The sequence below is a fragment of the Miniopterus natalensis genome, chromosome X (assembly GCF_054644295.1).
Source record: "Miniopterus natalensis isolate mMinNat1 chromosome X, mMinNat1.hap1, whole genome shotgun sequence".
NCBI classification, from domain to species: Eukaryota; Metazoa; Chordata; class Mammalia; order Chiroptera; family Miniopteridae; genus Miniopterus; species Miniopterus natalensis.
The window spans coordinates 87,191,342-87,218,598 of record NC_142103.1 but is presented as its reverse complement, the minus strand read 5'-3'; the positions used below and the strand labels follow the sequence as shown (position 1 = coordinate 87,218,598).

The 27,257-nt window shown below is 38.3% G+C and overlaps 1 protein-coding gene across 1 annotated transcript in view; it reads right to left on the bottom strand.

The window, feature by feature from the left end:
- DMD (dystrophin) overlaps nt 1-27,257 on the bottom strand; it is a 1,831,916-nt gene that overhangs the window by 1,308,095 nt on the left and 496,564 nt on the right. Inside the window, exons 10-12 of the mRNA XM_087813416.1 lie at nt 15,101-15,289; nt 14,182-14,363; nt 2,266-2,416 (exon numbers count right to left, since the gene is read on the bottom strand). Of these exons, the coding sequence (XP_087669542.1) occupies nt 2,266-2,416; nt 14,182-14,363; nt 15,101-15,289 (522 nt within the window). The remainder of the gene's footprint in view (nt 1-2,265; nt 2,417-14,181; nt 14,364-15,100; nt 15,290-27,257) is intronic.

Genomic DNA, 27,257 nt, shown 5'->3' with positions numbered 1-27,257 from the left:
AAATCACACATTTAGTTAGTGGTAAAGCTGGAACAGTATTCTCGCTTCCGGGGTGAGAAGATTGTCATAGGTTGGATTCCTTCCCAAACAGGCCCTGAGTCAAGGACTTAGGTACAAAGAGTTTATTTGGCAAGTGATCTCATAATGTCAGAAGACATTATGAGAGGGTAGAAATGTGAGACAGGTTACCCCACGGACATCAGGGGTCCAGTCTTGCTGGGAAACCTCTGAGAGACTGTAAGAACTGAGAAGCATCTTGGCAAGGATTCTGGGGTATTTATCCATCATCTCCCACCTTTTGTTGTTAATGGCAGCTCTGGCAACACTAACTCCATTTCCTGCCCACCTTCAAACTGGCTGAGACTCTCCCATAGCCAGTAAATGCCCTCAGAGAGAAGCCACTGGTGTATACAGAAACTGCACGAAACTGCCAGTGAAGGCCAAGGGGAAGAGAGTGGGCACAGAGTCTACCAGGGGAATGCAGGATCCACCCAGAAGAGGTCCAGTTGGAGCCCGGCCAGTGTGGCTCAGCGGCTGAGCGTCGACCTAGGATCCAGGCGATCAAGGTTCGATTCTCAGTCAGGGCACATGCCCGGGATGCGGGCTCGATCCCCAGTGGGGGGCGCACAGGAGGCAGCCGATCAATGACTCTCTCATCATTGATGTTTCTGTCTCTCTCTCTCCCTCTCCTTTCTTCTCTCTGAAATCAATAAAGATTAAAAAAAAAAAAGGGGGGGTCCATTTCAAGATCTAGCACTGAATCTAACTGCTTTATCAGATGTTCAATTAAAATCTATGTGATAGGTTAACCTCTCCTACTCACATCTTTTAATGAAGATTAAAATACAGTTGATGCTTTCCTTCCTAGTGGAGTAGTGGATGGGGAATGCCATAGCTATAGCTCTCCTTAAACAGCTTGATCTTAAAACTTCTGTGGCCAATATACAGGTTTGAGGGCCATATTAGCAAGGGCCAGTCTCATGTGCCATTGAAACTGAAAACTCATTAAACAAGAAAGAACTTAGAAAGAAGGGCATCTTTTATCTACACAGAAGAACTGTGAAGCTAGTTCTGACAACACTATAAAAGGAGAGAATGAAGTTGGGTGAGATGTAGATTTAGGAGGTTTGAGTTGGGACAGCAGATATTTCCTTTAAAAACCATAAATCTAGCCCCGCCGGGCATGGCTCAGCAGTTGAGCATCGACCTAGGATCCAGAAGATCAGGGTTTGATTCCCGGTCAGGGCTCATACCCAGGTTGCGGGCTCGATCCCCAGTGGGGGCATGCAGGAAGCGGCCGATCAATGATTCTCTTATCATTGATGTTTCTACCTCTCCCTCTCCCTCTCCTTTCCTCTCTCTGAAATCAATAAAGATATATTTTTAAAAAACACACACACACCAAAAAAACACCCATAAATCTAAGAACCACAGATCATGAGTAAAGTCAGATAAAATCCAGGATGCCCAGTAAACTATAAATTTTAAAAGAATGAGTAATTTGAAACATACTGAACTAGAAAAATCTTAGTTGTTTATCTGAAATTCAAATTTAACTACACTTCTTATATTTTTATTTGCTAAACCTGGAAACCCAAATTCTGGGCCAATCATGAAGGTTCTTCTGTATGTGTGTATCCTGATGAACTGGGCAAGGTCCAGAGCTAATTTTATGATTATTATAAAAATGAAGCTCCCTCAAAATTTCAGATCAGAAATATTCTTATAGAAATCCTAATGAGAGAAACAATAAATTCTTTCTGCCAGGCAGGAAGCATAATTGTAAATGTACAAACAAACTGAAGAAAGATAAGCTGGAAATATTAAAATCAATAGATGTTGTATTTTATAGGAAAGCAATCTTACAATTGTTCATTTTTCATCAAACTTGGCCTGCTCTAAGATATTACAAACTGAAGGTAAAAAAATATTTTTAAAAATCTTGTCTTATTACTTAAATTTGCATTGCAGGTAATCCCTCCAGACACTCTTCTTCTAGGAAATCAAAATTGTAATACACAATTTTGTTCTCTTCTGGGAATATGTTTGAATTTTCTACTCAAATATGAAAAACCTATTTATGTTGTATTTGAAAAATAAACATTTCAAAAAATATTAGGCAAGAATGATTTTAAAACTCTTCTTGATTGGAGTTTTAATTCTTTCCTATCTGTAAACCACAATGTGTGTACATCCATGTGTAGCTGATACACTTACACATAGTTAGTTTTCCAGTAGAAAGGAAAAAGCATAACATATACTAACCTTATGTTGTTGTACTTGGCGTTTTAGGTCCTCAAGATCAGGTCCAAGAGGCTCTTTCTCCATTTTCCTTGTTCTCTCTTCTGTTTTTGTTAGCCAGTCATTTAATTCTTTCAGTTGCTGATTCTGGAGATCCATTAGAACTTTATGTAAACTGAAAATTTGAAAGATGTCTATTATTACCTCTATCAAAGCAAACTTACTATTATTAAATCTATAACTAGGTAAAAGTGTTGACATTTATAATTTATGGTATGTTCACACTGTTTGGCATTGGTTGAACATTAAGAAGGTAAGTAGAATCCACAATCTCTGATGTTGTTTTGGCCAACAGAATATGACGACGCACCAGCTGCATGTGTGGGCTGTAAGAGAGCAGGCAGCACTTGGACACCCCCTCCCCGAACCCAGCTGCCATGCCGTGAGGAAGGCCAGGCTAGGCTACTGAATGGCGAGAGGCCGTGCTGACAGGGGCTCTGGAAGGTGAACTGCTGTCTTAGAAGTTGAGCTTCCTGCTGAGTGCGGCCCAATGAGTGACCCCTGCCATATCAAATCACAGAACCACCACCCTGGTGAACCCTGCCCGCATTCCTGGTCTACAGAATTAAAATGTAATTATAAATTATGTGTTCAGCAACTAAGTTTGGGAATCATATGTAGAAATAGGTAAGTTAAAGATGTACACAATAGTGGGCTGGGTAATGGATTTAAAGTCCCAAGTCTTGGGTTCACAGCCTGGCTACGTGTCCTAGAACCAAGTTTTTACACCTCCTCTATTAGAATGCAGCATCAGGGACATGGGATAAGATCTTTCCTATCAATCACACTACTTCATGGTGAGGATGAAAATTAACACTGAGGTTATTTCATCCACTAAATCCACACAAATTTGAGACTCAAATGAGAAGTGTTAGTACCTATTTCAAGTGTTAGTACCTATTTCTGTATGAAAGCATATTTAAAGCATTTTGGGAAACCACAGTATACTGAACACTGATCTTATTATACTGATAAGGAGGACACATAAAGCCAGTTTCCAATTGTGGTTTTACTAACCAAGACTTTGACTGGAATGTCATGATGGAGAGACACACGCCTAGACTTTGGATGTCACCAGAAAGCTTTATTTTGAAGCCGGTAAGAGTCCCTTGGAGAAAGGGCCTAGTACCTGGCTTATTCACATGGCTCTGGCAGTCTTTCCAGATAAGGAACGAAGGTTGCATTCCAGGGAGATGGCAAGAACCTCACGATATTCTGGGGACCTCGAACTTGAGGAATCCACCCAAATCTATAGGTACTGTAGGCAAAGTCTGATGGCAACTATGTGGCTTGGCTTCTTTGCCCTGAAGGCTAATTAAAGCTCAACCTGGAGCTTATGAGACTCCAGCAAAGAAGATTTTTAAAAGCCTATATAATCAATTACTATTCTTATTGTGTTTATGCAAATAATTAGGCCAAATTGAAACTGACTTAATGCAGTAGTCTTGATTTGGTTATCTTTGATAATAATGAGGGTGATCTTAGGGGGAAAACTGTGTTTCAACAGAATGTATAATACACAGTTATGGATATTAGACTCTAATTCAGTTCACTGTCTTCACAATTTTATTTTTCACCTACAAACTGAATTGGATCCTGATTTTTCTAATTTTCTTCTATACTAAAATTTCATTTTTTCCCCATTCTTTGACTTATAATTATTGAGAACTACTGGTGCAGTATAAGCCATACAGAATTTACCTGAGAACCAAATGACATCACCAGAGATCTTTAAACTGCAAAGAGGATCTATCAAATTGTCACTGCTTCATTTCATTTCAGCAGAACCCTTGCATCTGGAAGTCTCCTCAACTGACAACCTTACACACTCAAAAACTAGTTTATAATTTGCTGTGTTCATTAACCTTTGGGGGGGGTTTTCTGTTCTCATAGACACACACCTTATTTACCTAACTGCTTGCATACACAATATAGGTCTCACTCCGGAAGCCCATCTGCATCACCACCTCCTGAAGTGAGACGACAATTTAGCTGAACTGACTTATTTTCAGGACTACATCCTAAATGAGTCAATGAAATATGGAGCAATCTACCAACTTCACTTCTAGAATGTCAACTTTATTATTTAAAAGGTGGGACTGAAGGGACCAAGGTTCTGCCACCTTGAAACTGCTTCTTTCCTGCCCAAGACATTCAGGTGGAAAGAAGATGCTTCAGAAGGAAGATCTTAGAATGTTCCCCTCAGCCTAATTTGAATTAAGTATAGTAAACAAAAGGGCTTCAGGCAGGTGACACACTTTCGTGCAGGGAAGCGGCTCCACCAACTTAATCTGGGACACTGGAAAGTGGGTCCCTCCCTCGATCACCTTGTTCTCACCTTTCCTCAGACCTTCAGTTACTATAATTCCCCTCATTTTTAGGCCATGCCTTTTTAACCTTCTTGCCCAATTTGTCACCTCTAGGATATACCAATTCCGTATCAAGACGATGATACTTCATAGATTCCAGCCCATCCCTACCTTGGAAGAATCAGCTAACAGCCTCTCTGTTCCGCTCAAATCCCATTCCCTTTTCTCCCTTAGATCAGGCAGGGAGAGACTTCCATGCCCTACACAGGCAGGGACCATGATCCTTGTCAGCAGGAAGCTGTTACTGAAGGCAGACCATCCTCCCCCATCATCCATAAAAGGTTTCAGGAATGGAAGTCTCTGAGGGGGAATGAGACAGGCTACTAAGCCAGGACAAGCAGAATAGGGAAACTGAGGCAGACAGTTAAATGGCCAAGCAGTTTACAGCCATCTAGTAAATCACAAAATCCTATCTTCTGTAACCTGGGACACTTAAGAGAAAATGGTTTATACTTGTCCCCGACCAGAGGGTAAATAGCTTAAATCACCTTACTCAGGGAGGTAGGTAACAGGAATCCAATTAGTGCCATTTGTGCCAACCACACCCAAGGACAGATGATGTTAAGGGAATAAATCTCATTATGGCACATCAGCATAAAACTGATGAATATTCTATTAAGATCCTGCCCTAAGACCTCCCCTAAACTCCCACCCTTTAAAAACCCTCAAATGAAGGTCCCAGCACACACTCCCACCGGGGAGCAGGCCTGCACCTTTCCCTTCCTCTCTTCTTCCCCCATAAGCACGCATCTCCTAAACCCTAAGGGATCCCGCGAGGCTCGCAACCATGGGAGCAGTGGGCAGCAGCAGTTCATCCCAGGCTAACCCCCTGAGCCTGTCCCCAAAGCCCCCTTTTCTCTGCCTTCCCAGTGAGCCAAAGCAGCCCGGCCCGGGCTCCTTTCCCCACCTAGGCCCTCTCCTGTTGCTTCTTCTATTCAACGCCCTTCCTTGTTTCACTGTCCCCAGCCTTAACAAACGTCCTCTAAAAATAAAAAAGTAAAAGTTTTTCCCCCTAAAATGAATGTGTCCATCTTCCTCTCTACAGCATCACCACTCCCACCAACTGGTACACTGACATCTTGGGCCAGGGAAGAAACCAAAGACAACGGTCATGTACATTTTTCAGAAGTTCCCCCTGATTCTGAGAGTTAGCATTATATTACACCCTGGAACCTGGTCTTAGAAGCCACTATTTTTCGTCTACAACCTCATAATGAACACTTTAGAAAGAGCTGACCTGCAAAGTTCCTCTTCCAACAACTAGAAATTAAAGGCAATTTTCAACCCTCCCTCAAAATTAAATGTCTATTAATATTTATCTATCCACTGACTGGAACATGAGAAATATTGTTGTGCTTAAAAAAGGATTCTGCGAAACAAATATATGCCATTGTTTTCAAAACCCTGATTTATTTTATCCCTCCATCCATGCAGCTCAACAACAATTATTGATATTCTTCAACTATCTAGAGCAAGATGGAAGTTCAAAATGCAAACAAAGCCATTTGAATTTTGAAAGCATAAATTCAAAATAGTAACAGTAACATAATAAAGGAGCCGCATGGCTAGATGCAAAACCTTCTTGTGGCAAATACATTATGGTAACCCTCAATTCCATCTTCCTGATTAAATACTTACAAAGCAGATGAAGAAACTCGCAGAGGTCGTCGCAAACCAAGGACGACTGTTAAATACAGTGACTGGAAGACTGTTTAAATTATCTCTAGTATGAATGGGGACTGTTGACATCCTGAGATCACATTCATTTATGTGGCAATAAAAGCTCACTCTTAACTTCAATAATTATGTCACTATATAACGCCTGGCACATACTAGACTCATGGTATTTCTTGAATAAATAAGTGGTATCACTTATCTATCAATATCAATCAAACACAGGAAGACAGTACAAAAATGCAACTACTTTCCCAATCTGAAATATCAGAATTAAGATTATAAAAATGTCAGCTTCCATTATATGTACTCCTGTTGAGCCAGCCTATTAAGTTAATTTGAATCACTTTTTAGTCATAAATCAGAATGTCATCATTTTACCCCTTGTCAGATTGGCCACATTGTTTCTCAAACGTGGAAGTAGCATTCTTTGGCACCTTTCCTGACTCAGGACCTTCCTATTTGCTTTCCTTTGCCACAGCTATCTGCATGGCTGCTGCCTCCCTTTATTTAGGGCTCTCCTTCACAGAGGCCTTCGCTAACCAACCACATACACATAATTACACATACGTTTCTAAATTTATTCCCTGACTTTTTCTCTTTTTTATCATTTAATGTCATCTGATATGATATACATACTTTTAACTGTCTCCGCCCAACTAAGAATGCACGCTCAGTTAGAGGAATTTAGTCTGTTCACTGATATTTTCCTGGTATTTAAAAAAGTGCTGGGAATATAGTAGATAGGAACTGTTAGATGGATGAATGAATTATTAAACTTAATTTTCTAATTACCATTATTTATATTTGTGAAAAGGCATGGTTCCAAAAAATGCTACTTTCTACTCTCATTTCTATGAATTCTAGAGATTTGGCTTTTCTGTTTATAATTTAAGCTATAAGAGTCACATATTTTATATTATTGGAACAAGGAGTGCCGACACACAAACTGTACTTTTACAGAAAAAAAACTGTCATGGCCAACCATATCCACTTGAACCTGATCAAATTACTGTATGTTAATAACCATTGCTTATTAGGTCAATAGTTAGTCAGTACTCTCATACTGTCTATTATATATACTTGCCTGAGAATCTTGCTATTCCACTAATCACCCATGGGAAATGATATCAACATTTGAGGACTGACTGAGACATCAGCAGCACCATTTTTGAAGCTTCTAAGAAAGCAGTTAAAATGTTTGGCCCAGCCCGGCAGGCGTGGCTCAGCGGGTGAGCATGGACCTAGGATCGAGGAGATCGCTGTTCGATTCCCGGTCAGGGCACAGGCCCGGGTTGCGGGCTCCACCCCAGTCGGGGGCGTGCAGGAGGCAGCCGATCAGTGACTCTCTCATCATTGATGTTTCTATCTCTCTCTCTCTCTCCCTCTCCCTCTCCCTTCCTCTCTCTGAGATCAATAAAGAAAAATTAAAAAAAAACGTTTGGCCCATCTGTGGATAGAAAAATAGCAAAAGAAGATATTTAAAATAGTGCTCTACGAAGGAGCATGGATTTACAATTTTTAATATAATTGTTTCAACTAGATCAGCACTTCTCAAACTTTAATGTACTTTTACCAATCAGCTGGGATCTTGTTAAACTGCAGATTCTGATTCTGTAGATAAGAGTGAGGACCAAGATTGTGCATTTTTAACAACTTCTCAAGTGATATTGCTGCTGCTGGTCCTTGAACCACTCTGATCTACAAGGAATTCTCATTTAACATTATTGGAAGAAATAAAAAAATGAGTTAATGACACTATAATATAAAATCAAAAGGGTTTGCAATTATGTATTGTTAAAATGTTCATTCCAACAAATTCATCTGAGAGAATGGAACGACCTAAAGATATTAATTCATTTGTCCATCCATTCATTCATATATTCACATATGCAATGTGTTAGTCCCTTCACCTGGGACAAAACAGCCCCCCCATTTGTTCAGCACCTCCTTTGCTCCAATCGTTCTCACATATGTTATCTCATTTCAAGATTGGAACAGACATTTAAAAAAAAAAAAAAAAAGATGAGTCAGATTCGTTAGACAAATTTTTCTCTCCAAAGTGTTGATGGTGATTCACAATTATCTCCCATGTGATGGCTTGTATTTTCACCCAGATACTATTCATATCTCTCCTCCTGCTGATGGAAACCAGGACATCACTTCAGTTGGCCTGCTCATGACCTGCTTTCATTTTTTTCCCTCGCCATCACAAAGGTTTTAGTTTCCCCCCTGCATGTCCTAACCACAATTATCAGAGAAGGTGACAGGCCTTGCTGTGTTTATCTTTGTAAGTCTTTGCATAAATTTAAGTAAATCACTTTTGCTCTCTGCAGGTGACATTTTTCAATCAAATTAATTAGTCTATTCATAGAGAAGACTATCTTCTGTTGTCCCTATGCCAGTTGTCTTCTTGTACTTCCACAGCTGGAAGTTCTGTCTTTTTCTTCTCTTTCTCTCACTTCTAACAACCCAAAGGCTATTTTGCAGCACAAAATGAAACAAAACAAAAATCATTTTGCCTACTCATCTTAAGGTTTCGAACTTGAGCGTGACAACACTGTCTTGTTCTAATTATTGTACTTTAATTATGCAATCAGAGGCACTTAGTTCTTTCAATTCAATTTCATAAACACTGTTAAAGATTTGTAATTGACCAATAGCTGCCAAAGTACTTTGCAGCTAGAGATATCTTACAAATTTCTTTATTGTATTAGCTTTCACTTCATCATCAATTCACATCCACGAAGATACCAGAATTGGAGAAGAAAGAAATTAATAAGGAAAGAATCACAGGAAAACAGAATAAAAATGAGGAAGAAAGGAGGGAGAAGTATCTGCATGTTTATCTTATTTATATTCCTTTGCAAACATATTTTAAATGTTTCAATTGAAAAATTATAACTTCAAATGTAACTTCAGTCACCCTGCTCTAGTTCCCTTACCCCCATAGAAAACATCCACAAACATATCCTTTGCTATATATATATATATATATATATATATATATATATATATATATATATATATACATACACACACACACACACACACGCCAATTAGAACAGGCTGGAGAGAAAAAAAAGAGTAAAAATTATAGATAAGGCAAAACTATGTGGTATAGTTTAAATAACCCATGGCTAGTCATCTTATTTATAATAATGATCATTCTTTACATTTTGTACTAATGTTGTCCTTACAAACTACTCTTTCATGCCCTTTCTCAACGTCCTCTAGAGGTTTGCCAGACTCCCGGAGCTGCTGCGGTTTCCTAAATCAGAAACTGAGGATCACAAGAGGGGAAGTGTATTGCCCAAGTTCACATGAATAGGTGTGTGAGAAAGTGGGACCTTATCCTTTGAAAATCAGAGCATCCTTAGTACTAGGTGAAAATGAGAGCATTTTGTTAATCTCTATGTTTTTTAAATTTCTTGATTTGTTTGATAATTGCTGATGGTTTCTGGGCTAAATAGTATTTCCTAGATGCAACCTGTATAAAGGCATAGCTGCATGTATGAGGCAAGGATGTCTATCTCCAAAGCAAAAAGCATCCTATCAAAATGGCAAAAAGGGAATTAAAATAAATACAGTGAGAATGATTTAGAAATTAAATACTGTGCTGAATGCACTCACATATTATCGCAACCACCACCTGGCATAAGACACTAGCATCTCTTACCTGGGCTACTGCACTGTCCTCCCTTCTTCCAGTGGCATTACTGGTATTTTATTTACCTGTCCCTCCCCTACCTAAAACTGTCTGATGGCTTTTCTTTGCACTTATGCTAGAACTCAAAACCCTTTTCTTTCACCCTGATTGACAATGTCATACATGATGAGACCCTGCCCTATATTTCAACTGCATCTCATAACTCAGCTCTCTAACCTTCCCTGCTGCAACTGTCTAGTCACGCTGGCCTTTTGGGTCCTCTAACAACCCAACCTGTCCCTATTTTAAGGTCTTTGCTTTGTTTTATTTATTTTTATTTTTTTAATTTACCTTTATTGTTGGAAGTATTACAAATGTCCCTCTTTTTCCCCCATTGGTCCCTTCCCCCTTGTACTCCTCCCCCCAGGTCTTCACCCCACTACTGTCTGTGTCCATGAGTATGGCATATATGCATATACGTTTTTAGGTTAATCTCTCCCCACCCCCACTTTCCCTCTGAGATCCCTCAGTCTGTTCCATGCTCTATGTCTCTGGATCTATTTTGTTCCTTGGTTTATTTTGTTCATTAGATTCCACATATGAGTGAGGTCATGTGATACTTGTCTTTCTCTGACTGGTTTGTTTTGCTTAGCATAATACTCTCCAGGTCCCACCATGCTGTCCCAAAGGGTAAGAGATCCTTCTTTTTTACAGCTGCATAGGATTCCATGGTATAAATGTCCGAGAAGATGCTTGATGTGATTTCAATTTCCTTGAACTTGCAGAGACTTGTTTTGTGTCCTAACATGTGGTCTGTCTTTACAGTCTTTGCATCGGCTGTGCCCTCTGTCTGAAATGTACTTCTTCCTGACCGGCAAATGGTGGTTCCTTATCACTGAAATTTCAAATGAAATGGTGCCAGCCCAGAAACAACATTTCCTGGATCACAAAGGTTAAAGTAGCCCCTCAAATACTCTTTTTCACATTAGCTCTTAAGCTCTTCAGAAAACTTATTCCTATGTGACATTTTTCTTGTGTTCTTTTTTTATTGGGTGTCAGCCTCTCTAGAGATTCAGATGTGGGACCTTGCCTCTTGTGATCATTACTGGGTGCCCAGGGCCTTGAAATGTATCTGATATCTCAAGGTACTCCATTAATATTTGTTAATATTTGTGTGTGTGTATATAGATATATATCACAAGGAACACATATCAAATATAATTTGTTTATTGTTGGTAAATATGTTGGCAAATAATACTTATAATTGTCAAGTGTAAATATTCATAGATTTTAGTTATAAGCTCATCTGTATTTCCAACCAATTTCTTTTACTTTTGTTATAAAATAGCAAAATTTAAGAGTTCTAGCATGGCTTTGGTTATATTTCACATGACTAGACAAACCTTAATTATCATTCCTCTCATCACTAAGCCTACATTTAGGCAGGGATGATGGCTTCTGACTGGCTCTGTCCACACCCTGTCTTCGGGAGAGAAAGATGAGAGGTGTGCACTAATCCATTTTTGTTTCCCAGCAATTTACTAGGCCTTCCTACTCCAAAGTAATCATGGGTTTGGAAACAACAGGTGCTGCTCCAAATTGAAGCTAATCAACAGGACCATGATAATAAAAACTGAGCTGGTAATTCATTAAAGCATTAAATAAAAACTAGAATTATTAATTTTTAAATACTGACAACGTCCTATTGTCATAATCAGCTTTTTGTTTTCTCCAAAACATCTAACAAAAATCAGGGCCAGCACAGTTTTCATAATGGCTTAGCTAATTTAGAGTTTAATAGATTTTATGCATGAATACACACAAAGTTAGTAAAAGTGGTAATACTTACCATTATTTATAAACTCACAAGAGATTTCTGAATGTGTTTTGCTTAAATAGTACTTTGTGCTTATTTCAACAAATTGTCCAGAAACGGCTATGGGCTACAAGTGATACCATATTCGGGTGTCATTTTTAAAACTCTAGGTTTTACCAAAAGCTATATCAGCTAAAAGGCTGCCCTTGTCCTCTTGATAATCATTCTAACAGCTTAAATACAAGCCAAAATCTCCAAATCTTGCCTGAGGACAAACTGTTTTTTGTATGTAAATCCTAGCTGTGTAGTGATATCACTATTTTAGGTTTCCCATCCTCCAACAGGCTGTGGGTGAGGAAATCACACAGCGTGTATATGTACGTGTGTATGTCGTGTGCACTGTCACAATTCATCTTTTCTTGCAACTCAGTCTCTCACTGCAATTAATTAATTGATTAGCATGAATAATTAATGCCACATTGCTAATCCTATTGAGAAAAAGGGGTCGGGAACAATGTGGGTACTTAGCCAGCAGAAGGGGGTGGGAAAATAAACTGCACAGAGAAGACAGTGGCGCCACTGTGGGAAAAGCAGGAAAGGAAGAGGCTGGATTTTAAAGACTTTCAAATGTTGTCTGAGGTTCCTTTAAGTTGCACAGATGGGTGTGAGCAGAAGTTGTAACCTGAAGAATGCTGGCACATCAATGTGTGTCTCTCACATCGATATTTCTCTCTCTCTCTCTCTCTCTCTCTCTCCCTCTCTCTCCCTACTTCCCTCCCTTCCACTCTCTCGAAAAATCAATGGACCACAAGAAGGCGGCTCTATAGCTTATGATTTATGACAATAAATGGGTGGAGTAAATTAGTTTCCCTTGGATATGGAGGGATGCGGTATAAACTCAATAGTTATAATACGATTATTATAACCCTCACCTCAAGGGTTAGCTGCAACCACCCAAATGATCACAGCCGGGTAAAATGTCAACATACAGAGAATAGTACCTCCTTGTTCAAAATACCAATATTTGTGACAATTCTCTCTTATTTATGCCTTCCTACTCTTTCCAAAGATATGAGCTCAAAAATGTGTATTCCCCACCCTACTGTCACACTATAATTTAGTACCGGAATCACAATCCTGCCAGCATATCTAATGAGTTTCTTTGGTAATGTTTTAAAGCTTTTAATCTTCATAAATAATAACAAAGTAAACTTAAGGTGCTTGGACAATTTCTCTAGCTTAATGTATTCAAATTCACAGTTGGCACTTCATTTCTTTTCATTTAAAAATAAATCTATCTTGTCTTCATAGGTTCTACATGACTACACACACCTAACAATATAAATCAGTGCAATACATCGAGAATGATGGGCTTTACTTGTTACCTTTATAAGAAAAGTACCATATTCAGAAGTGTCTCCAAAATTCTTTTCTGATTAAGTCAATATATATTCTTAAAATACTTCAGAACCATGCAGTACTTGAATAAGGATTTCCAAACATGGAGAGAAACATTTTTCAAGAGGATTTCCATAAGCATATGAGAAACTACTTAATATATGTGAGGGCTTTTCCTTCCGAAGAGAAGTTTCCCGTCAACTGTACCTAACAGGCACAGGCACACCTCGTTTTACGGCGCTTCGCTTTACTGCGCTTCACAGTTGCAGAGTTTTTTACAAATGAAGACAAGGCCTCAGACCTTCCACCATCAAAAAGATTACAAGGGCCCTGGCCAGTTTTGCTCAGTGGTTAGAGTGTCGGCCCATGCACCAAAAGGTTGCGGGTTCGATTTTTGGTCAAGGGCACATACCTGGGTTACAGGCTGATCCCTGGCCCCAGTCTGGGGGCATGCTGGAGGCAACCAATCAACGTCTCTCACATAGATGTTTCTCGCTCTCTCTCTCCCTACTTCCCTCCCTCCCACTCTCCCTAAAAATCAATGGAAAAAACATCGTCAGGTGAGGGTTATAAAAGAAAGATTACAAGAGGCTTCATTGCTATACTCACTTTATCGCAGTGGTCTGGAACCAAGCCTGCAATATCTAAGCTATGCCTGAACATGGTTTCCTGTGTATACTTCCAGTCCTTCAATAGTCACATTTTAATTTTTTGAGAAAACTTGGAAAATATTAACTATGAGAACAATTTGGCAACTTTTAAAACATAGTTCTGTAGAAACTAGTCTTTCTATCCAACATCTCCACTTCCATTACAGAAGTGAAAATGGAAAACGAAAATCCAACCAAAATGTCCCTTGAGGAAGAGCTCTGCATGCTGTAGGAACAAACTGAGACTCGACGTAAACAAGAAACTGCATCAAAATAACAGCGACACTCCAAAACGTGCTGTTTTTAGAAATTAAAGACACTTACTTGCTTTGCTTCTCCATGCTAGCTACCCTGAGGCATTCCCATCTTGAATTTAGGAGATTCATTTGTTCTTGTACTTCAGTCTCTTCATCTTCTGATAACTTCCCCGTCCCAATCAGCTGACTTCCCACTTGGAGGACATCACCTACCCGTCCCTGATGGGACGTCAAGTCCATCATGTACCCCTGACAAGGAAAGAGGTTGACAGCAATGATTAATGCTTTAGGTAAATCATTGTGGTTTTGATATTTTTTTCTAAATGTGTAGCCCATTTAAACTATATTCCCAGTAAAAGTATTTTAATTTTTATTCAAGGAAACCCAATATTGTTTTTAATATGATTAAAGAAATTAATTAGCTTAGGTCACCTTTTGCAGAAGGAGCCAGTAAGATTGGGGTTTGTGGGCATGTGGCTTATGAAGGAGGAGCTCCAAGAGGAGGCCTGCAAGGGAGCTGCAGAAGCAGAATGAGGACAGGGGAGGAGGGGAGGCCCGTGAGTGTGCCATCTCAGGCAGTGACACCACGCAAGTACTCTGGAGTGTAAGTTTATAGCTCGGTATTGCCTTGACCCAAGAGAAGGGAGCTGGGCTTTCATATTCCTGCACGAGTCACTGCAAAATCAGATCTTAGCACCTTCAAGTGGTGTTCTCCAAGTCAGAACTTCAAATGCTGGCTATTGGAACCCCAAGCACATGAACATCTATTTTTTTTCCATCCCAAAATAAGAACTAAATTACTGAGTAAAGTATATGATTGTCTAACCACTAAGCTGCACACCTGAAACCAATACAAAATAAAACTGAAAGAAAAAACAAAACTAAATTACAAAAACACCAGGATCTTCCGCAGTGATTGAAATAAAGAGATTTGCCATTATGACAAGTCATGTGCTTTGTTTTCATAAATCAATGTGTTGCTTTACCTCATGAGTATGAAATTGTTCTTTCACTTCCTCTACATCACTAGAAATCTCTCCCTGGGCTCGCAATGTGTCCTCGGCTGAAAGAAGCCACGACAGTACTTCTTCTAGAGCTGTTTGGTAACTGTCCAGGCTTACTTCAGTCCCCATCGATGAACTGCCAAATGACTTGTCTTCAGGAGCTTCCAAATGCTGAACAATAAAATAAATTGGGCATTATACAATTAGTATTTTTGCAGACTGTTCCAGTACATTCAATTATAAAACGAGTGAAATATTTAAAATGCTAGAAATGTCCACAGTCATGATCAGAGACATGAATGGCGAACACACACAAGAGCGAGCCTGCATTTTAACAGCCTCACAAATATACACAGAAATTTCCAAATGCTACCCAAAATCCACTTTGAATTAATATCTTACTAAAGTTCTTCTGGATTACTATAAAGAGTAGGTTAGTACATCATTTCTTCATGTTATATTTGAAAAGCTATGAATTTTCATTCATAGGTAACTTTTCCAGTTCATATTTTAAGGGCTTTACTTATACACGTTTGGCATTATATTTATGCACTTCTGCAATGATATTAAAGGAAACACCTCTTCCCCAAAGCCACAAGGTAATGAAATGTTTCTGAAAATTCACAGAGTAGAAGAATTATCAGTATGAAAATAAGTGGGGGGAGGGGGTAAAATTGAAAAAGAAATGCCTCACTAACACATCTGAAATTGCTAACAGTATAATGACTTCTAGGAATTAAGCCTTTATTTCCAGAGGCCATGGTCTAAATAGCAAGATATTAACTTAGGAGAAGTAAAATATAAAGTATTTGCTTCTGAATTGAATTAGCAGGAAGTTAAGTGAGATTCTCAAGAGTTGTCTTGGAATTTCTACTGGGACCCTAAAGCTGAGAACAAAGGGTACGAAGTACCCATAATTCTAAAGAGAAGATCAAGGCCACCAAAGAAGGAATTGCTAAAAGGTGACCACAAAACTGGCCCCAGAACCCTTAATCCACTACCTAGCTCAAAGGTGTGTAAGCAGCAGCAAGGAGTTGGACAATTTTGGTGAGAAAAGCCCTCTGGAGTGCTATGCATGCCCACACCTCTCCCTACCTCAAGCCAAGTAATGGGGATATTCAAGGGAATTGCCTGTACAGAATAAGGTACTTGCCAGGATAGAATATTGACCTCCAAAGCTAGTTGTATGTTTGCAGAGGTTCAGAAGTGATGGGGCCAGTACTACCAAGTGACAGGAGAGCCCTCTTGGGATACCTATATGTCTGCTGCTTTAACTTCAGGCAATTATCAATGGTAAAAATCTGAGCAAATAAGAAAATGTGCCTGAATGTTTTGTTTGGGTCAAGTGCACTCATGCTAGGTTGCTCGGCTTCCTTGAATTGCCAGTTCTACTCAATGCTGGCCTTACCCCACTGCACTGCCAGCACCAACTTAACTGTGCTCTTCTGATAAATGTGCCAATTCTGAAACTTTAACATTATAAATTTATCTATTAAATCCTTTAAGATGGCAAAAGACAGTGGCAGTGTTTGGTGTGACATTTTAATCAAATGATGTGCTCTCTAGAAACACTAGAGAAATACCAAAAATAAGCCATCCTCATAAGTCACCCAACTCTAGTATCCCAAACAGGGCATAAGTGCCCTGAGAGAGTTATTTGCAAAGGCCCGCCCAAGGTCAAGGCAGTTTCTGAAGGTCTTAGGGGTTATAACAAGTTCCATGGTATATATCCCTTCTGCCCATCCCTAAATACTATCAATAAATATATCAAAGAAGCATTAAGAAGAGAAAAGTCACAAAGTGTGGTAAAGGTCGGGGGGGGGGAGGGGATGGAAGGGGTCAAAGGGGAAAGAAGGGGGGTATCCGTAATACTTTCAACAATAAAGATAAGTTAAAAAAAAGGAAAGGCCACAAAAAGGCAGCCTGGGAGATATGTGTAGATGGGACCAGCTTCATGGTTGTGCAACCTGAGCAGCTGCAATGGTGTCCAAGTCTCCGAAGGCCCCCATGCTTGTTTAATCTGGTTCTTGACGTGGCCATCTTAAAACTCGTAACAATTTTATCTTTGAACTTGGGTTCTATAAGCAAAGTCCAGTGGGGTAGCAGAGTATGCATACGAGCAGAGGAGATAACTGAAATGTGTGTTTGTCCCATTTGTATATATTTTTTTATGCCCCATGATCACACCCACCAGAGTGTGCATTCCGTGCGACTCAAGGAGTAGAAGGTAAGGGCGTTATACATGTGACTGAGTGCATGAGGGCACTGACAGCCCCGGGAAGTCATGCTTTCCACTCGAAACACAACTGGCTTCAAAGCCAGAAAGAAGGCAATTCTAAGAAAACACAACAGCCAAGGAACCCTATCATGTACCTGCTCCCTCGGATTTCTTTCCTGTATTAGTCAGCCATTTATGCTGAAACTGATAACATGCAAGGAAAAGGGGAAGGTAGGGCAGCCCAGACTTCCTTTCCTTTCAGTCCTTCCTTAAGCTGAAGGTCAAGGGCACTGGTAGAATGTGCACCGATCAAGAAGTGAAATAACAGCAGCTGACTTTGCTGCACATCGTTTCCACACTAAAACTGAAACACATAATACAAGCTACAAAATACAAACTATCTGATAATGATGATTCTGCACGAGCTAAATGTCCATGTGTTTGCACTGACAACTGCAACTGCACAATATGACAACGAGCAGTAAAACTCACACTAATACTTTAAATTTTTAATTTTCTTTATGCAGTATCTTAAAGAGCAAATTTAAAATACCATGAAAAGTCAAGAAAGAGAGGATGGAATAAAGAAGACAGCTTTATATCTTAGTGATTTGGACAGCACTTTCCCTCCTGCTTTTTGAACAAGGGGCTCTGTTTCGTATTTCACTGGGCCACACAAATTATGTAGCCAGCCGTGTGAGTAGACGGAAAAAAAGTACAATCCAATCCTGGATATTTTGCCTTCTCTGGGTTACAGGTGAGAGTTGATGGGAGTTTTTTTATGCTCAGTAGGTAGAATGGAGTTGTAAAGCCCAAGTTGCTATGGAGGCAAACAGTCAGTGTTTGAACTTTCAGACCAGAGGTCTTGTCACCCTGGGAAAGTTACTTAACCCTTTCATAAGCCTTAGTTTCCTCACATTACAAATGTGAGGAAACTAAATGGGAACAACAATACTTCCCTAATGAGATTGTGGAAAGAATTAAAGGCGGGTACATAAAGTGTTTGGCAAAATGCCGGACCATGTGTAAGAACCCAAGAAAGTATGTTAAGCTATAATTATTATTAGAATCTCGTGTACTTAAGAACCATTTTGAAGTACAACCTGACCCAAGGTTACCTTCTTAAGTCCCTGTCAAAATTTCAAGAACCAGACAATTATTGTAGGAAAAATAAATGACCCAAAACACTTCTAAGAGCAAACATCAGTTAAATCCAACTGTTCTGAAACTTCACCCTCAACCCAGCTCCTATTTAAAAGTTCTAAAAAATTCATTAACATTCTTGAGTTCAGATAATCTTCTCCAAATGATAAATTGTAAACAACACTATTACTCAAGGGGCACAACACTATATTTCACCATTGTGCAATCTAGATTAAAAAAGTAAATACTTTATGATTTACTGATATTTACAGAGGTTTGAATTTTTGGAGGAAATGTTGAAACGCAAATCTTTATACTCAAGGACCTGGTGTCTAGTACTCATAAATTCTGAATCTAAATGTTTTGTCTGATGATGTTCATAAAACAAAAACTTTGCAAAGATAGCCATATTAAAGTTAAATTCAAACATGAATAAACTCTGTAAAATTATATAAATAATCCAATTAATCATTATTTACATATATAAATTTAACTACAAATACATATAATTATGGTCAAAAGTGTCAACTGGGCTCTGACTAATTCTTTTTGTCTAGACCATTTTTCTCAAATTGTAAGTCATGATTCATTAATGATTCAAGAAATCATTTTAGTAGGTCATGACCAGGAATATTCTATTTAAAATTAAATAGAGTATGTGACTATGTATAGTGATGGATGGTAACTAGACTTATTGTGGTGATCATTTTGTAGTGTATACCAATAACGAGTCATTATATTATACAACTGAAACTAATATAATATTATATGTTAATTATATTTCAACTTAAAATAACGAAATTATAAAGTCAGGACTCAAATCCATTTAATGACCAGAAGCCTATACTTTTGCCACTACACCTCACTACATCATATCTTGCTGAAGGTAGCTATTATGTCAGAAAAATTTATTGTAAAAAATAAATCAACAATGTACATGTTAAAATAAATAAATAATTAAATTAAGTAGAGTAATCATATTGGTCTGTGTCATGTATATTAAGGATTAATATTTTTATCAATTTCTGTTTCATATATGCATATATGTGTGTATCTATGTATAAATGTATATGTATATATGTTCTGGGTCAAGATCAAAAAAACCTTTTGTACTCCAGTACACAAAATACAAAATGATTCTGGAATTTCAGTGCAGGTAAACTCATGGAAGAAAAAATTTTCCTGAATTCCACATTTGCAAATTTTCAACAATTTAAAAAATCCATCTTTAACAGAGAATTTGGAAACAAAGATATATAGAGAAGCTTATGCTTTCGTTTACAGCTCCCCCCAAAATATCTTCACTGCCATAGTATTTCATATTTCACTGAAGCTTGTAGCTAGTTGATACATATGAACTAGCATCAAAGGAAATTTGATAGGAAACGGAGAAGCTAGTGTCATCAATGGGAACTAATTTTTTTCCTCTGCTTTGATCTTGTTTTAACTTCTGTCTTTATCACAGTAGTATATATTTCTCTGCAGTACACTGGTCAAATAATGATTCAGATGAGAAGCACGAAAATGGATGGATAAAACAATCCTGGTTGTTTTCAAAATTAAGAGCACTAAAATGTATTTGACATTATTCACATACTTCAGAGGCTTAATTACGGCCCTTTTGCATGAAGAATTACTAAATATTGTCACCTATGTTCCTGAAGATGTTGCTAATGCATAAAGGTGGAAAGATGAGTAGAGAGGGAAAAGTAAAGTAATTAGGGAAGACAAATGAGTATACGTATTAGCCCTTCAATGTCCAGGACAAATGTCTGGAAACTCATTTCTAGTGATAGAAATTGTCATAATAAAATATAGAGCAATACCCTTGACACGACTCCAACATAAATATGTCCTAAAACCCAGTTCACTATGTCTGATCTTAGCGAAGTTAATTAACCTGTCTGCATCTCAGTTTCCCCATCTGTAAAACAAAGAAAATAGAAATGGATCTCCAAAGGACAGTTGAAAAGATTATATGAGATGATGCATATAAAATATTAATAAGCACATTCTAGTTTCCAAGAAATGCTCTGCAATGCCTGTATTTGGGGACCAATGTTCATTGAAATGGCAAATGATTTTTATGAGGAAACACAGTTGAACGAGCTGTGTGTATTTTTACAAGCATGATTTTGGCAATTCAAACTGAGATAAGTCTTCCAATGGCTACATATATAGGTAGTGAAACCAGCAATACAGCAAACCACAAACTCTTAGAAAAATAGCTGGGACATTTCCAGAGGGCACAATCTATCACTGAGCAGTTTTATAGTTCTGTTGTAACTGATCTGTTTTGGCAACTTCCCCAAATTCAACCTTAAAATGTGATACAAGTTTTAACCTGGATAAAGAGAGTTTTATTGTTCTGGAATATATAAATGCTTCAAGAGCATTTGAAAATTTTATTACCTAGTTCCTTCAGATGTGTCATACTCATACTTCTTTTTTATAGAGTCTAAGTCAATGCAGGGCTGGTGAATTTTTGGTGCATTCTATAATCTTTCTATCCTTCAGTATACCTAAGCTCATAAGATGGGTCTATTTAAAGAAAGCTAAAAGGAAAGGTTGATATGATGATCATGGCCATTTCCATTAGGACAGTTTAGTTGATCAACTTTGCCTTTTTTTTTTAAATGTATTTTTCTTACCTTCATTTCCACAAATTAAGAGTCACTGATTTTGAAACTACTAAAAAAATACCTGGGCCCCCTTATGTTGGTGAGTCAGAAATCAAATGTAAACTTCAAAATGATGCTTGTAAGACACAGCCACTGATATCACATTTAATAAGGGAACAATGGAAGGCAGCTAGGTGACATAGCCTAGATTGTGGTAGAGATTTTCATTTTATGACAGAAGATGCTGAGCAAAAAGGAACACTAACATCAGTATTTTCTAAAGGAAGGCATGTGGAAATCCACTGTTTGATCTCTATACCTTCAACAATTCTTGTCACTTGCCTTTGATTTTTAATATCAGCAAAGTTAACATTCTTCACTCTTCCAGAACGTCTCACAGAAATGCTATATTGTGCTATAGTATGCTCTGATTAAGAAGACAAAAAACTACATCATCTGTACACATATGTGTGTTATGTATACGTGTGTTTAAACAAAAGGTTCTAAAACCAAAAGTGTTCATCTTGATACCTAAAAAGCTGGCCACTGCGAAGACTGCTGGTCCTCATATGTCTGTCTTCCTCTACTTCTTACACAGTAGTACACAACTTAGGAGACTATTCGGCTATCCAGAATATAAACTACCGTTCCCAGCTTCCCTTGCAGCTAGGTGTGGCATGTGACCAAATATTGGGAGGAGAGATAAGATGTGTGCAACTTCTTTGTCAAGACCAAAGAAGGATAGATATGCCCTCCTCTTTGTCCATTCCTCCTTCCCGCAGAAGGTGATACAGACATGGTGATCAGCTATCCTTGATCACGGGGATGAAGGCAGATCTTAGGAAGTGACAGAGCAACAAGGTAAAACGACCTTGGTCCCTAAGCAAGCTTTGTGAGGCCTGGAACACCCATAGTTAGACAGTTAAGATACATACTTCCAAAAGAGAAGCTGACTTGTTTCTTAGATAATCCATCACTAAGTCATGTCGTTGTTACTTCCACAAAACCTATAGCCAATCTAATACACTAGCATGCTGTAAGTTTCCAGGAGCTGAGATTTTACTACAAAGATATATATATTTCTAAGAGCTAATATGAGATTTTAAAAGAAAATTTCTACCATAAAACCGTATGTTTATCTGATAATATACCCCTCTCTCTAAAACATACTCTCAATGAAGGTTCCAGTTCATTTTGCTTCATCATTTCACAACTCACATACCTTTTTTTCACATTTCCCCCAGCTTTATCAAGATATAATTGACATAAAACATTGTGTAAATGTAAAGTGTACAATGTGTTAATTGGACACACTTATATATTGCCAATATGATTGCTGCTATAGGTTTAGCTAAACCTGTCACATCAAAAAACTACCATTTCTTTTTTTTTGTAATGAGAACATTTAAAGTCTACTCTCTTAGAATCTTCCAAGTATATAATACAGTACATACCTTTAGATATTACACTAGCCTTTATGTTCCATGAAGGCAAAGACCCTGCCTCCATGCCTAATAGCCAATACAGCACAAAGATAACTAATAAATATTCAATGAATTAAACTGTTTGGGGTAGCTAAGTTTAAAATATCATTAAAACTAGTTTGTCCTTCTAATTTATGGTCTCAAATAAAATGTTTTAACCAATAATCATGGGAGTATCCTGGTGTAAAATATTCATGATTTTAGATATGTACTTCCCAATACAGCAGGTTTTCAAGTAATATTTCATTTAACATCGCTATAATGTCATTTCATTATAGCATTGATGGAATGCTGCAGGAACTTAACTCTTGTTTATATCAATTAGCCTATGGTAAAACAGGTTGCTTTATATGGAGTTTCACTTACAGTCACAGAACTGCCCTGGCAGGGCACAGGCAGAGGCTGACTTTGCACCTCACAGGAGGCCCCAGAGACAGTGCACCTGGTGGTCAGCTTCCAAGCTGGATTACAACCCTACCACATCCACGAGTGACACACTCAAGGGGCGCACTTGGTGGACACCAAAGCTCTGCTGAAGTAAATCCTGCTTCACAGGGGTGTCTCCAGCACAGCAGCTCTTTGGCTGTAGTAGCAGTGGGTCCTCACAGCTGATTGGCCTGGGGGTCAATTCCTCCCAGTGATGCCAACAGCAATCAAGGCTCAACTACAACAGGACAGTGCACACAGCCCACACAGGGGAGCACCTAGAAGGCCCAGCTCAGGTGACTGGGGAGGCTGAGCCCCTGGACCCTACAGGACACCTACTACATGAAGCCACTCTACAAATTCCAGGAAAAATAGCAGCTCTACCTAATACATAGAAACAAACACTGGAAGCAGCCAAAATGCGGAGGCAAAGAAACATGTAACAAAGGAAAGAATAGAAGAAATCTCCAGAAAAAGAACTAAATGAGATGGAACCAAGCAAGCTACTAAGTACAGAGTTCAAAACAATAGTTATAAGGATGCCCAAGGAACTTAATGAGGATCTTAGTAAATAAGACCTTTAAGGAAACTAGTGAGATCATCAATGACATAAAAGAGACCCAGTCAGAAATGAAGGCTACACTAACTGAAATGAAGAATAATTTACAGGGAATCAACAGTAGAGTAGAGGACACTGATAATAATCCAACCAAATCAGCAAGTTGGATTATGAGGAAGCAAAAAACACCCAATCAGAAGAGCAAAAAGAAAAAAGAATCCAGAAATATGAAGATAGTGTAAGGAGTCTCTGGGACAACTCAAGTGGCCCAACATTCATATTATTGGGGTGCCAGAAGGAGAAAAAAGAGAGCAAGAAATAGAAAACCTACTTGAAAAAATGACAGAAAACTTCCCCTACCTGGTGAAAGAAATAGACTTACAAGTCCAGGAAGCACAGAGAGTCCCAAACAAGAGGGACCCAAAGAGACCCACAGCAAGATGCATCATAATTAAAATGCCAAAGATTAAGGATAAAGTGAGAATCTTAAAAGCAGAGAGAGAAAAGCAGTTAGTTACCTACAAGGGAGCACCCATACGACTGTCAGCTGATTTCTCAACAGAAACTTTGCAGGCCAGAAGGGAGTGGCAAAAAATATTCAAAGTGATGAAACGCAAGGACCTACAACCAAGATTACTCTACCCAGCAAAGCTATAATTTAGAATTGAAGGTCAGATAAAGAGCTTCACAGATAAGAAAAAGCTAAAGGAGTTCATCACCCACTGCCAAACCAGTATTACATGAAATGTTGAAGGACCTTTTTAAGAAGAAGCTAATAAACAAAAGAAACTGACAAACAAATTAGACCCAGAGACAATGAAACATGCAAAAGACAGTCATATCTCAGAGGGAAGAGGGGGGGGGGGGGGGGTTGGAACAGATGAACCAAAGAATTTATATACATATACGCATAACCCATGGACACGGGCAATAATGGGGTGAAGGCCTGGGGAGGGGGCAGAAGAAGGGTGGAGGGGATCAAGGGGGGAGAAATGGGACATCTGTAATACTTTCAGCAATAAAGATAAATTAAAATAAAGTTACAGAACCTATCACTGACATTAAGTGAGAACTTACAGTATTCCCTTTGATAATTCATGTGTATGTTTACTTTTTGTTTCCTTTACTTTCTCTAACTTTTCTAATCACACTCTTTCACACCACTGGGCATACATTTACTCTCAAAGCTATGCTATCTTCTATTCCTTTATTTCCTCACAGCACTAGAACACTTCCTATAAAATCAAAAAGGATGGAAAAGAAGTAAATATTACTATGATAAACTCTCCTGAGCCAGTGAAAGTTCAGGAAAAAATAATAGAATATTTAAATAGAGAAAAAAGTATCTAATATAAAATGTCTTTTTAAAAATTAACATGGTTTACGATCATTTTTTAATAAGTGTCAATAAACTCCTATGCAAAACATTCTCAGAAATTCATTAGGTAATGTGTGAAGGGTGTTGGGCTTAGTGATTACTTTGCACACATTACCTCATATAGCTCTCAGAACCACCCTAAAAGAGGGGCCTGTTTCCCACATGAGGAAACTGAGGCCACACCAAGAGGTGCTGGAAGATAAACCAGATCACCTGCAAGCCTATATTCCTTCTTGTCATTCTGAGGGACAGGAATATTATGGGACCCATGGATCCCAAAGAAGGAAGATTATAATAACTCTGTAATTACTTTGGTATGTTCCAACAATTTTAAAAGTCAGTATTTGGTTGGAATTCATATAAGTTAGGAATTTAAACAATCAGGGATCTTCTAAAAGTAACTTTAAAATAAGACATTTACAAATGTCTGAAAACACCAAATCAATGTCTAATGTTATTTCTCTCAACTCTACTTTCAGATAGGCCTAATGCATATATACCAAGTCTTATTTTAATCACTTTTATAAATATCTAAAATAACTATGACTCACTGGATTATACTTATAAAAAGAATTAATAAGTATATTGCTTTAGGCAAACGGTTTTTACTTATCAAAAATTTTTCAAAACTAAATACATATAATGAAAGCTCATTATTTCCCAAATTCATATATGCTGCCACTTAAATAATATTCCCCCCCAAATGACTGTAGTCTATAGAGTTTGCTATAACACATACAAACTATTCCCCAGTGAGCTATGAAGGAAAACTAATCATTATGTATTTCCATGCGGCCAATTAAAAAAGCTTTGCTTTTTTCATAGCTATTTGTTTATTCAACAAGTCTATATCTAACTAAATTTGAATTTAACACATTAGGTTCTGCAAAAATATACATATTTATGTACAGCTATCCCAAGCCCCCTCATTTCATATTTCAATGTAGAGTCTTAGTCTTCCTATTAAGCCTTAAACTTTTTCTGTAAAGGGCCCAATAGTGACCATCTTCAGTTTTGCAGGCCACTGCGGGCCAGTTGCACCTACGGAGCTCTGTCACTGTAGATTGTGGCACAAAAACAACCAGAGATAATACATAAGTGAATGAGCATGATTGTGTTCCAATAGAACTATTTATTTTTTTAAAAAACAGGTGACAGACTGATTTTGACCCTCAGGGCCATAGCTGCCATCTCCTGATAATCTACTTGCTTCCCATATTTTATCTCATTCATTTTCATGGACTCAGGAACATCCCACTGTTGATTATTTCCTCTCTCTCCAACCTCCATCCCTCAAACTGACCCCACTCTACTGCGTGTGGAAATCAGCCTTCTCTAAAACTTTATTAACATTCAGTATCACCCCTCCCATTCGACCTTTATAAAATTGTATCTGTTGTCTCATCTTCTTATTTAGTACAACGTAGAAAAGAGAAATAAAAAGTAGCATTAACAAAGGGGAGTTTGGTTTTACTGAGCTTCTAGGATGTAAAAAAATATTCAACTAAAGTAACACACTTTTGCTTAAGTGGGTAATTTCCCCCCAGACATAATGGTTATTTCTAGTTCCTTCAGGTGTACCAGCTACTTGAATTTTCCATCACCTTTCATATATGTCACTAAATTCTTTGGGTTTTTCCTCATTTATTTTACATGTTTTTGTCTCCTGTCCTTCTTCCTAAAAGGCTGATGTGGTATATCCTTCAGAAAAGTCCTCATAGTGGAGTATGAGTGCAGAATTTTGTTTATTTTGTTCACCATACAGTGTCTGACATATAGATCATAATAGATATTTGTTGAATAAAATAACGTATCTCCTAACACATGCCAGATAACAATTTTCCATGCTTTAAATTAATATTGGGACTTTTTTTCCCCTACAGGAATTAGGCCAAAGTTACTGCATCTTTCCATGTCAGAGCAGAGAGAAGAAATCACATACCACAGTGAAGCTGCCCTACTTCAGGCACATGGTGAGAAAGCAGGGATCTTTAGAAAGGACAGTAGTGCTGGGAAAAATAGAAGGCAGCAGGAAAAGAGGAAGATCAAATATGAGATGGGCTGATTCCATAAAAGAAGCCACAGGCATGCACCTAGAGGAGCTCGGCAGGGCTGCTGAGGGCGGGACATTGTGGATATCGGTCACTCAGAGGAGCCAAGTCAATGGTACCTAACACACTTTCTGTGTGTAGTGCCTGCTGCCTTACTCTGTATGCTGTTTGCCTCCCTACTCCCTTCAAGGAAAGAGGTCCTTTGTTTAAGGCCTTTAGCGGTTGACATTTATAGGGAAAATGTTAATGATATTAAGCC